At 37.7% G+C, this 15,035-nt stretch overlaps 1 protein-coding gene across 4 annotated transcripts in view; it reads right to left on the bottom strand.

Moving 5' to 3' along the window:
- Positions 1 to 175: 175 nt before the first annotated feature.
- DCLK2 (doublecortin like kinase 2) overlaps positions 176 to 15,035 on the bottom strand; it is a 78,437-nt gene continuing 63,577 nt past the window's right edge. For 2 of the 4 annotated variants that reach the window (XR_004166249.2, XR_004166248.2), the window contains 7 exons: positions 11,948 to 12,081; positions 10,790 to 10,867; positions 9,370 to 9,466; positions 8,394 to 8,474; positions 7,162 to 7,278; positions 6,049 to 6,131; positions 2,978 to 3,111 (listed from right to left, as the gene is read on the bottom strand). Coding sequence is in view for 2 of the 4 variants with exons in the window: in XM_031588886.2 (XP_031444746.1) it covers positions 2,890 to 3,111; positions 7,162 to 7,278; positions 8,394 to 8,474; positions 9,370 to 9,466; positions 10,790 to 10,867; positions 11,948 to 12,081 (729 nt within the window). In the remaining 2 variants the exon portion in view is untranslated. Of the gene's footprint in view, positions 3,112 to 6,048; positions 6,132 to 7,161; positions 7,279 to 8,393; positions 8,475 to 9,369; positions 9,467 to 10,789; positions 10,868 to 11,947; positions 12,082 to 15,035 lie in introns of all 4 variants that reach the window. The other 2 variants (XM_031588886.2, XM_031588885.2) reach the window with 1 other exon arrangement.

Here is a 15,035-nt window from a genome sequence, read left to right on the forward strand (position 1 = left end):
TAATTTTTATAATTCAGTTTTTTAAAACATAGGCATGGTGGTAGTTTTGCTGAGTATTTGCAAACACTGGCATTTAATCAATAGGTATCAAAACAATCCATGACTCCCAGTCGTTTTTATAAAGTGAAAAAGATGACAGTCCTCTAGATGAAAGGATCACTTGAGTTTAAAGTTTTGGTCGGTGTTGATACATGTTGATTTTTTCCCTTTAAAGCAGAGCATGGTTCTATTTTAGCATATCTTCTTATGCTATCTTTCTTTTTCTTTCTTCGTGCAGGTGATGGGTTGAAAGAGTGATAGGTTAAGTGAAAGTGCAGTCGATAACAAACCACAAAGACTAAGGAGCCTTCATTAAGTGTTTTATTATTAATCAGCATGTTTCTCTTTTGATGTTCAACTGTGATGCTTTGAGTAGTGTTACCATACCACCAATGCACCCATAGCTTTATTGTCTTTGGTGCCAAATTAAGGCACAGAGAAGCGATATGGCTCTTCTAAGGTCAGAGACTGAGCTAAGAACTTGCCTAGATACAGCATGTTTTTTATCTGATATGTTCACCACATGATGATCTTTCAGAGCTATGGTCAATATTAGGTAGGTAATTTTGGCATAGTCTATCTGCTGTCTCCTCTGAAAACCACAGTACTTGTGTATGAATGTTTACATGTTGGTCAGTTGTAAACCTACGGATGTGAGTTCTAGATATTTTGTTTTGCAGAAGAAGGTAAAGGCATACACAGTAGTTTAACTTGCAGACAGTTACCAGTCAGATTTTCATCCTTTCCTTCATAAATGCATGAGGCTTTGTTGAAGACAAATTGTAAGCTATCTCTATTAATCCTTGTCCATTGTTTCTTCATAAAATAAGTACCTACAGCTGAATATTTGTCCTCTTAGGGGGAAAAAAAATGACCCAATCCTTATCATTTTGCCACTGCTTCCTCCTTATTCATCTCTTAATTCAATAATTTATCAGTGTCATCTCTGTTGATTACTCCCTTTCCTTGCTGTAGGTGGCTGGCTTAGCATATCCAATTTGAAAATTTTGCATCCCTTGTTCAGTGATCCCTTAGTCTGTGACTTACTGCAGAACTTGCCAAATGTATATGCATCTATCTCATACAAGTCTCATCGTTTTCTGTGTAAGGCTAGATTGCTATCTTCATATTTTTACAATACTTGAAAATGTAAATGTACTTAATTTTATACAATGTCCATTTTCATATTTTCAAGTAATTTTGACCTCATTCCAGTAAGCCTGTAAAAAGAGTTAATTCACAATAACTATAGTTGCAATTCAAATTTTTTTGTCTCAATCAAGCCCAACTTTTTTTTTATTAGGACCTGTAGTCTCTTTTCATACCTGTAATACCTTTTCATACCTTCACAACTGCTTTTTTTTGTCACTGTATCTGTAAATCTCTCAGCTGTTCCATGAGCGTAGGTCAGCAATTGGCATTTTGTGCACTTATTGCCTCTTTGAATAAGGCAAAGTATTTTCAGTTATGCTCAGTTGTGTATTACCTTGGTCCTCCACTGAAATCAGGGGACTTTAAAAGAGTTTAAGAAATACTCAATTTATTTTATGAAATCTTCTTGCTCTGCACCCGAATGTTTAGACTCTTCAGAGACAAGAGAACTGAGTTCTCAAAGAAATAAATGATCGAGAGCTGTTTTTTGTTTTTGTTTTTGTTTTTTTTTTTAATGAAGAAAGTTTATTGCAGGTCTTTCTTTACAATTCTAGTAGAAAGTATAGCTAAGAAAGAAAGTGACCTATGACCAATTCAAAAGAACGAGCAAAGGAAAAGAATAAGCTGAATACATACAATATTGAACTAAGCAGTATGGTAAAGATAAAACCTCCTCTATCCGTGACTGCAGATTAAGGATGTTTGCTCCCCAGTCCATGTTTCCAGTGCCTGCACCAGGTGAGTTGGGGGAGTAGTGCTGACAGGCTGCTGCTAGCTACTGATGGCGGCTGCTTGGAGTAGCTCCTGTCAGCTCTCTCTAGAACTAAAAACTGCTCTGGCCATCCTAGCTTAGATAACATGCAGCAGGCGTTCTGTTTGCAGGCCCAAAGTCATTTTATTGTATCTAACAGGTAGACTGACTGGAGAAGGGTGTGATATCTGTGATTAGGATAGAAAATGGCTAGAACTAAAAGGCTTCCTTGTCTCTGGTCTTCATTACAAATGAACGACCAGTGCTCGTTTTTACATCCCAAGTCCCTTAATTTAAATTCAAATTAGCTAAACACTACCCTGCAGTCTGCAAGTCTGATACCAAACGCTATGCCAAAAAATGACCATCCTTTCCTGTATCTCCAATGTTTGCCTCCCAGTATTTTACAGTTCACTACTTTTTTTAAAAAAAAAAATTTTTTTTATTTTTTATGTAAAAATGCCTCTTCAAGTTTGGTAGACACTTGCCTAAAAATAGAAGCATCAGAATAGAAGGTGAATTGAACTCTTCTTTCCTTGTCTTCCTCTCCTGCTTTTCTGAGAACCCTCATCAGAACACAGTGGGGCCCGCTTGTACAAGTGAGGCTGGGCAATCCTTCATCATCTCAGGTGCCTTTGCGGTTAGCTACACATTAAGTTAGTCTACTTAGAGCCCAAGACGGTGTGAGTGCAGGAAATTAAACTAACACAGATAACTTAAAAATCATCTAACATTACCAGAATCTTTTCTCCCTACTGCTGATGGCAAAGAGCACTCAAAAAACCACATTTACTCACCCGCTTTAGAAGTTCAGTCTCTTGTGGCAGAGCCTGCTCTGGGCTCGCCACAGGAGGGTGCAAGAAAACTGAAAACAAACTGTCGTGTGAAATGAGGAGAAACCGTGGCAAGAGCACAGGGACGTTCGGGTGGATTTGGTTTAGTCAGTCCTACACGCCAGGCTGCTCCCCAGCAAACTCAGGAGACGCTGAGGTGGGGAGCGTGGGGGATCTGACTGGCTCAGAAGCAGCAGGGAGGAGGGTCTCGGACCCGGCTGCACGCGGGTCAGCAGCTGCAGCAGTAATTGCAGAAGTTTTCTCCATTCCAGCTCTACCGGAGTCCTGACAGCGCTTGCTGCAGAAAATCTGACTCTCTTTATCTAGAGCTGTGTTCTAAAAACAGACAAAAAACCCAAGGCAAAAAATACAAAAAACAGCAGTTAAATCAATGCCCTGTGTTGAACTCGGGGTTAAAACAATCTACAAGACATTAAGTTGCATGCATTAGAGCCAGAAAAAAAAGGAGAAATAACATCAGAAAACTTATAAAATTGTTGGTTTTTTTAAAGTGCTGCATTGGAAAAGTATCTTCCAGATACTTATTTGCCATGGTGGTTCAAATTGACAGTTTTTTTTGCAAGTCTGATGTGGAGGGAAAAACAACAAAAAGTGATTGTAATATTGTCTGAACTCTTTTTATATTAGCAAAATGTATGTACCTGCATTTGTCCAGACACAGAGAGTTAATATTTAACTAGATACCTTTTAATTTGAACACAGTATGCGCTTCTATACAGACCGGAACTATTGGTGTGTGAAGGTAACAGCTGGAAGCCTGGGGAGTCCTTCTATCTCAGACTAGAATCCTTTACTGCTCGTTTTTAAAAGTTAACAGAATGCAGTTACAAAAATGCATCATTTCTGAAAAGTGTTGCTAAAAAATGCAAGTGGGAGAAAGAGCAGATTAGTGTGGAAATTGAGAACTCTGTAGTGCATCAGGTAGATTGTCTTGGAAAATGTGGTGTGCCTTCTAAACCATACAACTTTCATATCCTCTGAATGCTATTGCAAATTTATATTATATTACACTGTGGGTTAATGTTTCATTTCTAGTAGAATGTCTGAAGGTGAGCAAGAGGGAAATCTGGTAGTTCCTGTGTCAGAAATTTCAAAATTGTTTTCCAGGACTTGGAGGGACAGCATAATGGGTCTTGTTTCACAGTTTGAAGGCTGTTATTGATCGTTACAAAATTGCTATCCTTCTTGGCTTAACCACAAGTACCAATGAGAATATAGACTTAATAGATATTAAGTTCTTTCTAGTTTATTCAGTTATGTGGAATGGTACAAGATGCACTTCTCTAGTCAAGTGCAAGTTGTTTGGGCTTTCTACAGTAATCTGCAAATGTGTGATACTTGAAGTGAGAAGACAAACACAAACACATGTTTCACCTGCATGGAAATATCTTCCTATGTATTTATAAGCATTATAAAACACTTATGTAGAACTTCGTTTTCAGCCAGGATGTTGTATTGTTAAAATAAGATTAGGTGCTCTGTCTTTTATGTTGTTTCATTTAATTGTTCAGAAGGACTTCTGTAATGTGATGGTTACCAAGTGTTAGTGGAAATTGTCCAATTTTTTTGTTCTGGATACTGAAATAATTTTCTGATAGGAGTTAAATATGTTATGTGTTTTTCTGCTGTAGTTTATTGCATCAAAGATATAAGGGACAAGGCAGAACCAAAGTAGTGAGCCTCTATTCTCCTAATTAACTGTTCACGTTAAGGAATGAAAAATCATTTCACAGATTTCTCTTTTATCTGACTTTGGTAAAGAAAGCTTGACTGGTGGCTCCAGCTTTTCAAGTAGAGGTCTTCAGTAGTTTGTAGGTATATGGAAGGCAGGTTGTTCTGGAATTAGTCTCACAATTTTTATTTGAAATGGAAACAATTTCTATTTCAGTAGGTTGCATTTTAGATGGGTTTTTTCCTCCTTTCTGTGTCCTTATTTAGGTACCTTCTTCATAGAATTCCTATCTTTTCACTCATCATGCAGTTCAACATTTTGTTAGTGTTGGCCGTTGTCTGTGTCACATTCACAAGGAAAGTTTGCCAGCTGTCAGTCTGCTCCCGGGACACAGAAGGGATGTTATAACTTAGTGGAATGAATGGTAGCAGATACCTACTTTTTCTAATTGCTTTCAGATATGTGTAAGATGTACACATGCACAAAATTGCTCGCAGGGACATGGACTGAGATGTGTCTGAGGAAGTGAGAAATAGCTAGTTGTTATCAGTGCTAGCTTAGAAAAATTCAAATTTGCCTCCCTTAATACAGAAAACTTCTTTGCAAGTATTAAAGATATTTTTACTTTGGTGCTTTTGTGTGGCTTTAAAGCTTTTCCACTTCAGACTGGCTGAATTATTTCTCCTTTCTCCTTGTGACAGACAGAGCACATGTATTTTTTTGTGCAGCAGAACAAAGCACTGCAGTTAGTACGTACCATTGCCTTGGACCTATTCAGAGGAAAGCAATGCAGGCATGGGGAAAGGAGGAAAAAGGAAGGAAGCAAGGGACAGAAACTAGACTTACTTTAAGCAGAACTAACACAATTGCAACAAATTTTGATTAACAGAACAGTTTTCAACTGACAAAAAAAAAAATCAATGAGTTAACAGCAGTATGCTTTTAAGGGGCAGAAAGTCTCCTATTCAAGAACACTGAAGTAGGTATGTGCAGTTTTGCTTATCTGCCACATGATGGTATTATCTGCATTGTCCAGATGGCAATATTTGAATGAAGTGATGCTAAGAGGGATTCCATTAAATATGCAGGTGGACGGATCTAGCAATAGCAATGCACTGCAGTACACAGTGGTTACAATACTGTGCTTGTCCAAATGTTTTTAAGTGTTGATGTAAGTGAAGCCCAAAAAGATAACTAAATTTTAATGCTCTAAATAAACCAGAGTAAGAGTAACAAACTTTAGGGCTTAATTCTCATTAAATTACACTGTTTTAAACAGTTTATTTTCCCTTCAGCATTAACTCGAAGCTGCATTCAAAACTAAATATTTAATTGTTTCCATCCTTCCACAACTGTTAGGAGGAAATAAGGCAGGAAAAAGGAAAATCAAAAGATTTAATAATGTTCTTGGCTGAAGGGTTGGCAGTAGTAACAGAATTGAGGGGAAAAAACCACACCAATAAGAAGCCAGAAGCTACGCCGTGTCAGAGATCTGAGATAGGCTTAAGTCACATGCAAGTTGGAGAGGGGCTGAGAGTTAGAATTAAAATTGCTTTTATTACATATATTGCATTTTATACCAGTTTTCAGCTTCAGGCTTATCCATAGTCTCAACAGAATAAAGAATGAAGCTCTGAAGTCCCTCTCAAACTGTCAAGTCAAACTGTCAAATGAAATGCAGACAACAGCATGAACCTGAAATCCATTTCTGACTTCTCTCATTTTTCTGTTTCTACTCTTCCTACTGCCTGTTTAATTCATGTAAATGTATTTGGAAAAGCATATACATATGCACACATGTTTTTAAATTTCAGATGATAAGAACATCTCTTTGGTAACGTAAGTGGGCTGGATATTCAGGGTAGTTAATGCTATCAAGGAAAAAAATCGCTGGTACTTTACTATCAGTGATAGTTTTATTTTTTTTCTAGTAATGAAAGATACTATTTGTATGCAGAGCACATCCTTACATTAGACAGCAGTGGGCCTCAATATGGGAATGGCAGCTCAAGCTCTTGAACTGTTGCATTTTTCTCTGAAAAAGTGACCTATCAACATCAAGAAGCACAGTTCTGAGCACTGTTAACAGTGAACTCAACTGTGTTTCTCCTACATACCTCTACTGGGCACAAGTACCACTTACTTAAGTTAAGCTATACATCATCCGGTTTCCTTTGTATGCTTTGATTAATGTTCCCCATAAGGAACATACATAAAATACGTAGCTAGAGTTGCAGTGGAACAATTAATATGGTAAGCATTCAATACTATGAAAAGAATTTCTGAATGGGAAACTGGTTTTCCCCACAAACACAGTATTGAACAACAGTATGCTCAAGATGGAGCACTGCTTGGGCAGAATGGAGGAGCCTACTTCAGCAGCTAGCTGCTAAGTATGATTAAAATTACAGTTTTTTAATGAAGGACTTTGGGTTATTAATAAACTCCATTTCAACATACTCCTACTTAGTGTTTACATATATCTGAAAGCTTGCTTACGTAGCTTAGCTAGCACACTGTGATAGACTTGGCTGCTCTCAAGCGACAGTAGGACAATCCATACAATACACAACTAGAATTAGGGACTATTCTAGCTTTGCTTTTGCTGTTCTTACACCACACATGCTCACAGAGTACTGTTAGAAAAATATGCTAAGTACAGTATGAATGTATAAAAACTTTATTTCTCTTACCATGATGACAGAAACCCCAGCAGATGTATTATTTTGCTTGGGTAGGGTGTTGTTAAAGTGCTGCTTCAGTTTACCTGTTACTTCAGCTTGCATATTATTCTCCTGGGAAGTGTCATCCTGTATTAGAACAAACACAATACTGAAGGTAAGGAAAAAAATAAAATCAATTAATGTAACTGAGCAAAAGAGAAGTGTTCCATTAGCTAGAGGTACTACCTGCAAAGTAACCATTCAGGTAAGCAGGCCAAAAATGAATCCCTTCTATTACACGAGTGATGCTTCAAACTATTTGAGACAAACTATGTAGGAAAGGGACCAAGCAAGTGTCTAAATTTCTGTTTCTTAAAATGCCATGTGAACTGCATAACTTCAGTCCGTGAATTTGTCCCACAACCGTGAGCAACAATTTTTATCTTTTAACAGTACAGTTATACTTGGTTAAAAGTGTATTTGTCATTTGGCTTTATTGGCCTCAGCATTTTAAATGGCCCGTCACATCCCCCAGATTGAGGAAACAAAATACAGTGCCATAGGTGTCTATGCATAACAGCTCCTCTCCAAGTCATTACAGTTGTCTTCTCTTGTTTGAGAGAAATCCATATTTTCTCTTTTAAAATGCACGTGGAAATCAGCATTGGCTATATACATGTAAGCCTAGTATTTATTAGTAGAAAACTGATTTGAAATCCATAAGCAACATATTTTGGTGTTCCCCCACATGGCTGTCCAGCAGCTCTATGTCATCAGCTTAGTGCTGATGTATTTTATTTGCTTAATTCTCTTGTGAAAATACAGGCAATTGTAATTTCTTTTTAGTAACATTACAGCAAATGAGATGCCACTGTGCAGAATAGACCTTCCTTCCAAGTACGCTTTTAAAAGATGATCTTTTTTGATATTTCACACTCACCCTAGAAGATACCCAAGTCACATCTGCTTGTCAGGTTATGTTTAAGAAGCAGAACAAAAACCTCCAGCACAGACTAATCTCAATCAACAAGTGATTTACCCTTCACTCTGTTACTTGAAACACGGTTGTCAACAGAGTTAGCAACAGCTGAAGCTTACTTCAGGCTCTTGCTAGTCTCTTACATGTGCAAGAGGAAATAATGTTTGAGTAAACAGAAACGAGTATAGCAGAATTGTGTTGCTGCTTCTGAGGACTACACTGTAATAGTTAGATTTATAGATGTAACGTCAAGTTAGAGACAAGTAAAATGTAATTTACTCACTGACACCCAGGGATGGCTTAAGATCTGTGCTGCTGTATATCGGGCTTCGGTATTCACATGTAGCATCAGGCTGATTAACTCCTTTGTAAAGAAAAGAGTGTGATGAGAATGGGAAAGAAAACTACAGTGGAAATTTTTGCTCCAAGTTCTTTTCGGCACAACTTCCTTATTGCATGCACGTTCACTAAGCTTTCCAAAACCAGACAAAAAAACAGCTCTTCCAAACATCAGCTATAATGGTCCAGTTTGTTCTCTGTACTTGTACAAGTGACCAGAACAAAACAAAACTGGGACAGATGTGATCCTGTATGGGCAGTACACAGTCACAGTACATAAAGAGCACAAATCAGAAGTACGAATCTTGTGAAATTGTTAGAAGATTGTGTTCTCTTATGTATTCCTCCAGAGTAAAAGGACATTTAAATCACTTCACCAACTTAGAATCACCTTGTGTAGGAAAAAGCATATTGATGGGGAAAACTGCTTAATTCTAATTGCATGGTCAGATTCCAGACAATCTGCAGTTTTGGCTTTCATTGTGGCTTAGAGGAAGGCACTGGTGCAAATAGCTTAAGCTTTATCAAATAGCTTAATGGACCTTTTGTTAATGATATGACTTCAGTCCATGTAGCAATAATTGTTCTTTTAAAGGAATGACAGGAGGGGAAAATTCATTTACATTACAGTGGTAGTGCTGAATTTGCTATAAATAGTTCATCATCAAATAAACCGAATTACATGTGATGTTCAGTGAACGCAAGAAGCATTCTGCTGTACTTATTCACTTGGACAATACCACGATGGTTGGTCTGCAAACCTGAGCTTTCATCAAGCACCAAGCCAACTAAAAAGGCACAGCAGCTGGAAGAGTGGTTAACATTCTGTTGTGAATGTTCTATCCCACATTTCCAACAGGGCACAGTCTTCTCAGTAATTTGTCAGAAAAGCTCTTTAGAGTTAGAAGATGTATCAGTACCTTTGCTGAATCAGTGATATTATCCCAGTAGGGTGAAGGAAATTCCAGCTTCCCAACAAGTATCTGATCAAAAAGGTCTTCCTGAAGGTTGTTTTCACTGTGGAACAGCAATAATGAAAGAGATGAGAATGAAATCCATCACACGAGTTTTAAATTTGATTTTTGAAATGGAACAGAATTTGTTATATCAATTATTACAAGTGCCTATTTTGCAGGCTTATATAATGATGGCACCTCTGAGTTATTTGCCATAGTTATGCTGTCAGGAGTTACGCAAACTGAAAAATAATACTGAGTTGAAAGGACTTCCACTGGAATAGAGACTACAGAGTTAACACAAAATACAATGACAGTAACGGTGATTTTAAAAATAAGTCACTTGCCCAGCCAAAAGGACCTGCTACAAAAAGGCATGAAATAGGGGAAAAATGGTAATGAAATGAGCCTCTTCTAAGCTACTGCAACTGGATTTTGAAAGTATTCCACAGAGAGGATATGGAAAACACGCAGTAGACTGGGTACTGGCAGGCTACTAACTGGATAATTATGTTTGTATCAAAAACATAGTCTCATAAATATTCAGGAGTCAGGGGCAGTGCTGCTTTTTATTTAAACAAACAAACAAAAACTTCTGTTGGCCTTACCCACTGTGAACATCCACTCAGCTTCTCACTGTTAAGAAAAATCGAACCTTTTCTGTTGGTTTTTCAACAAATAATTGCTAATAGTTTGTTAAGACCTAATTCTGATGGCGTGGTGTGAACGCTTTGCCTCCTTGCCCCAAACTCTATTCAAAGCAGTTATAATTTATTTTCCTTCTTAAGCAAACGATATATATAAATAATGTTAAGGGAAGAATTCCTTATTAAAATATGTCAATTCCTTCTCTGCCGAAACAAAATAATGAGCAAAACACATCCATCTTATTTTTAGGCTTCATTCATACTGTGACATTGAGAATCACATTCACAAACCCTACCAACCATATGGCGCTTACCAAAAGTGATTAACAAGATTAAAAATTCATCATAAGCAAATTCTCCCCCTCACCTCTGTGTGCCATTAACTTTCCCCTTGACACTAAACCAGTAAGTTGCTGTGTCCAAACAGAAACACTAGAGGGCAAAGCATGCACATTCGTTGAATTGGGGCCTATGTAGCAGACAAAAGGAAAATGAAGTGCTCTCACAACACCCCATCCCTGAATACAGTGGCACAAGCCAGTTGCTCCCATAGAAAACTGAGCGTGTAAAACTGATCCCAAAGCCTGATGACATGGACAACTGAAACCAACTTTAAAAAGCATCAGTTTAATGTATATTTTTTCCACAATGCCTCTTCCAAGGAGATAGATGGGGCTTACATACAGAAATGATTTGGGTCTTCACTATTTTTCCTTTTGACTAATAGAGATGCTCACCTGCGAAAAGGTGGAAATCCACATAACAGTATGTATGTGATCACACCTGCGGCCCAAATATCCACCTTTAAGCCGTATCTGAGGAAACAAGATTGCATTACTTGTGCTGGATTGAAAAATATTTGTTTGTTGGAGTGACTTGCAAAATTATGTGAATTGGCTGTATGTTATTTGGATATGCAGATTTTACTTGGGATCCTTCAGAGTCTTAGAAGCCCTGGTAGCACCACTTTCATGGAACTTCCCACCTCCCCCCATCTCCCTAAGCCTCAAGGCTCTCCAGGGTTTTCCAAATACACCTGTGTTCAATTCAGCATCAAGGTTTCCCAATCCAGAATCCCTGATGATAGAAGACAAGGATGTGCTTTCTTAGTCCTGCAGTAACTATCTCTAACGTTATCGTGTGTTGCTAAGCAACAAGAAAGATACCAATTCTCCAGTCTCCTAAATGAATAAGTAACAAAGGGATAAAGAACTGCACCTTTTTTTTTAAAGCACAGAAATTAAAATGCTAGAGGTCAGAAAGAGGTCTTTTTTTCCTATTGCTTTTCCTAGCCAGTACCTTCAATTTGTCCAAATTTAAAACGTGCCAGTGAAGTGCCCTTTGATGTTTGAGCTCACTGCAGCTCGGAAATATTTCCCAGTACCACAAATACAATGAAGGATGCTTGAATCAATCCAACAAACCTTCCTCCATTTCGAGGACCAAATTCACAGTTAAGACAAGAGGCAGCTAATACGAAAGGGAGATCTCTTGTCTAATAGATAGCAAGACCTACTTATAAAAATTATTTTGTATTTGGGCCACTTGTTAAATACAGAAAAATTGAGTTATTTAGTTAAACCAAGTCAACAAACATAATGGCATCACCGAAACGAGGTCACCTGAACATGGTCTAACTAGACCTGCTCAGAGCACAGGTTTAGACAAGCACCCAGTGGGGGTCCTTAGGAGATGGTAAGGAGGCAAAAGTGTGCCCTGGGATCAAATGGGGAAACTGGTCTCTGAGGAACTGAATGATGCCTGTTCTCATAATTATTTTGGTTAAAAGAGATTGAGGACCATCCTGCTAGAGCATTCTAGTTCTCACAACAGTTAGGAGCTACCTGCCAGAAATGACAGGTTACAAGACCTGTGTCTTAGTTACTTATCCTCACCCTGTCTCTGCAATGATTTCTGGAGCCACATATGTGGGCGTACCACAGACGGTATATAAGGGTCCTTCAACCACAGTTGCCAGTCCAAAGTCTCCTAGCTTCAAAGATTTGGTTCCATCTGCATATTCACACACCTAGAATCAGCAAAACAGAAACAATGGTGAGGAGGATATTGGAATTTTTTAATTTATTATTGGTTTTTTTGAATAATCAGCACCACATGTAGAACGTAGAAAAAAAGAGGTAACTTCCACAGACGTGTATTAAAATTGGGTTAGGTCCACGATTCTTGAACGTATTCTAAGCTACATATTTTCATAAAACCAAGCTTCACTTGAAAGTCCAGATGTGAGTAATCTTAATTTAAAAATGAAAATTGATGAAGATAGTTTCTTGCTATAATTTACTCAGTTTCTCAACACTCTTGTCTTTACAAGTTCCCAAAAAGCCAAAAACGCAGCATTTCTCTCACTAATTAGTAATTTACTTACATAGCCATCTCTGTGTAAGTTTTAAATTTGAAATGTTTGGTTGCTGTCTAGACGCTCGCAGAGTCACATCTTAGTAAAAATACACACAAGGAAATTGTATTACTCTTCAGGATGAAAATAGGCTCCAGTTAAACCATGCCTTTGCACTTCTGTGAAAACACTGCATCTCCTCTGTCTCAAACAGATGGAACCCCGGTTTCTATAAAGGTGCCTAGACTGGAACAGGAATAGGCATGCTATGTTTACAAATAAGAGAAGGCGTTGGCTGAAATACCAGTGCTAAAGTTATCCAGTGATACTTGCATAAATTCTATGCATGGAGAGTTCTGCTGTTTCTAATGTGTCTTCCAATTCTGTGTACTTTTCCGGGGAGACAGACAAAACTATTATAAGGTCTTTAAAGTACTTCTTGATACTAGCTCTACAGCTATCTCAGTAAAATACTGTTATGTCACCTTTCCCTCCCCGTTATTGTTTATTCTGTGTTCCATTAAGTGATGTCACTTTCACCAATTAATCCTCACGTATTTGCTTTTCGTCATAGAATTCAGTGTAAGAATACCTGAAGGTTAGATCAGAAAGCACTTGGTAAGATACTACAGCTAGGAGTATTTGCTTTGGACAATATCAATTACTATAGGTTTTTTTTCAGCTTTTTTTGCATGACTGGAAAAAATGAACACCACACACACAAAAACTGAGAAAAATGCATCTGTTCTGCTACTTTTATGTACAGTGAAGCATCTGAGAAAAACATGTGTCAGATAACAGATTTTGCCATGGAAGCAAGAGTACAGATAACCTCATTTGTATCACTCTACAGCTGTAGCAGTTTGAAAAAAGAAAAGAAACAATGATATATTTGGAATCAGGCTGTCACCAGGCTGATCTTTTCTGATCCTAAGATTTCACAGCTGGCAATGGTTGAATCAATTGATTGCTTCTTGAACCCTATATATATTTACTCCCATTTGTTGACAGACTATGCCCAAATGAGAGCAGCAGGCTATTTGAACCAAGTCTGAAATGAAACCAACAGAATTAGAAGTGGAGTGCCAACACTGTAATGAATAATCACACTCATATCCATAAACACTCATCTGCTCTTCCCCAAATAACAACTGGAGAAAAACAATTTCTCTGAACAATAATATGAAACTTTCAGCTGTGGGTGGTTCATGTAATTGCCAAATTACACTTTTTTTCTTCTGCTTTGAGGAATGAAGAACAAACTTGCAGTGAAATATCTGCATTCGTATCTTGTTCTGATAACAACTTAGTTCAGTGTGGTTTGTTATCTGATGGCTCTGCTCTCTCCACCTGCTTACTTGCCACCACACAATGCACCAAATGAGTGTGAATGAATGAAATCTTGTTCACCACAACCAGAAAAGATTAATGAAAGTAGTAATAGATCTCAAAGTTAAACATGACATTTCAATAGAAGTGGCCAAGTCCGCCAACTGCCTATGCCTTCCAAAAAGATACCCTGAAATAAATCAAAAACAAAACTACAGCTTGGATAAAGAGGATAAAGACATGTAATAGCCCTTAAAATAACTGTATATGGCCACACAGCTTGCTCTGAATGAGGTGCGGTGCTGTCAGATCAGCACAGCAGCAGTGATGCTTCTATGCTCAGTTTGTTCCACCACACAGCAACAGATTAGTTCCTTTGTTACACCACAGCTATGCTGACTGTTAAATTATGGATTGGGGTTAAGTTTCTGGTTGCTTGCTCTAGGGAAAGAGGAGAAAAATGGTATGGCAGTTTCTTGCCACAGTGCAGCTGGAGCTAGTGTTCAACTGAGCTGTCTGGCAGCTATGTAGGTCAGCCTATGATATAGCCTTAAGCAATTTAAGCAGGGAGAAAACCAAGCCTAGAATGCTGATAAGTTTTAAATATATTTTAAAAATGTAATAACATACTTGTAATTGATGGGGACCTAGAGATTGGCAGCTACCATCAGATTGGTTTAAAATCTCTCGCTGACCAAATATTTCTTAGGAAATGTCTCTTCTTAGGAAATTTCTTTCTAAGCTTAGTCTTACTGTTGCAGTCACACTAGGAAAGTTCAGTGATATGAAACCTGACTGAAAAGTATTTAGATTTCTGTGCAGATCCAAATGCACCTAACTCAAAAGCCCCTTAAGAATCTAGCTCATCTTGTTCTGAGTTATTTTGCTGAGGCAAAATAGCTTATAATAGAAAGAAAAACATTATATGACAGTGATGACAAGAAAAAAACAAAAACTGGATTAACGGCAAAGGGAAATATAAGGACACATCCCATATAAATTAATACTGTTTTTTTCTTAAAGTGAAATATTTATGTTGTTATCATGATTTCAGTGGAATCTAGGACATAGGACTCTAGCATCTCCAGAATGGTTGAAATAGTTTAGTTTTTTCAAATAATTGGTAGCAAGGCCTTTCTTCCTTTCTCTGTATAATTCATATAATTAATGGAAACATTTTGTCCTTGATAAACATGTACAAACTATAGGAGTAATAGCATATACTTTTGAATGCATGACTGGTAAAGAAAATGTAATTCAGAGAGCTGGATGAACCTGTGCAAAAGAAACAACTACTT

The sequence above is a fragment of the Phasianus colchicus genome, chromosome 4, assembly GCF_987193195.1.
Source record: "Phasianus colchicus chromosome 4, bPhaCol1.hap1.1, whole genome shotgun sequence".
In the NCBI taxonomy this organism is placed as follows: domain Eukaryota; kingdom Metazoa; phylum Chordata; class Aves; order Galliformes; family Phasianidae; genus Phasianus; species Phasianus colchicus.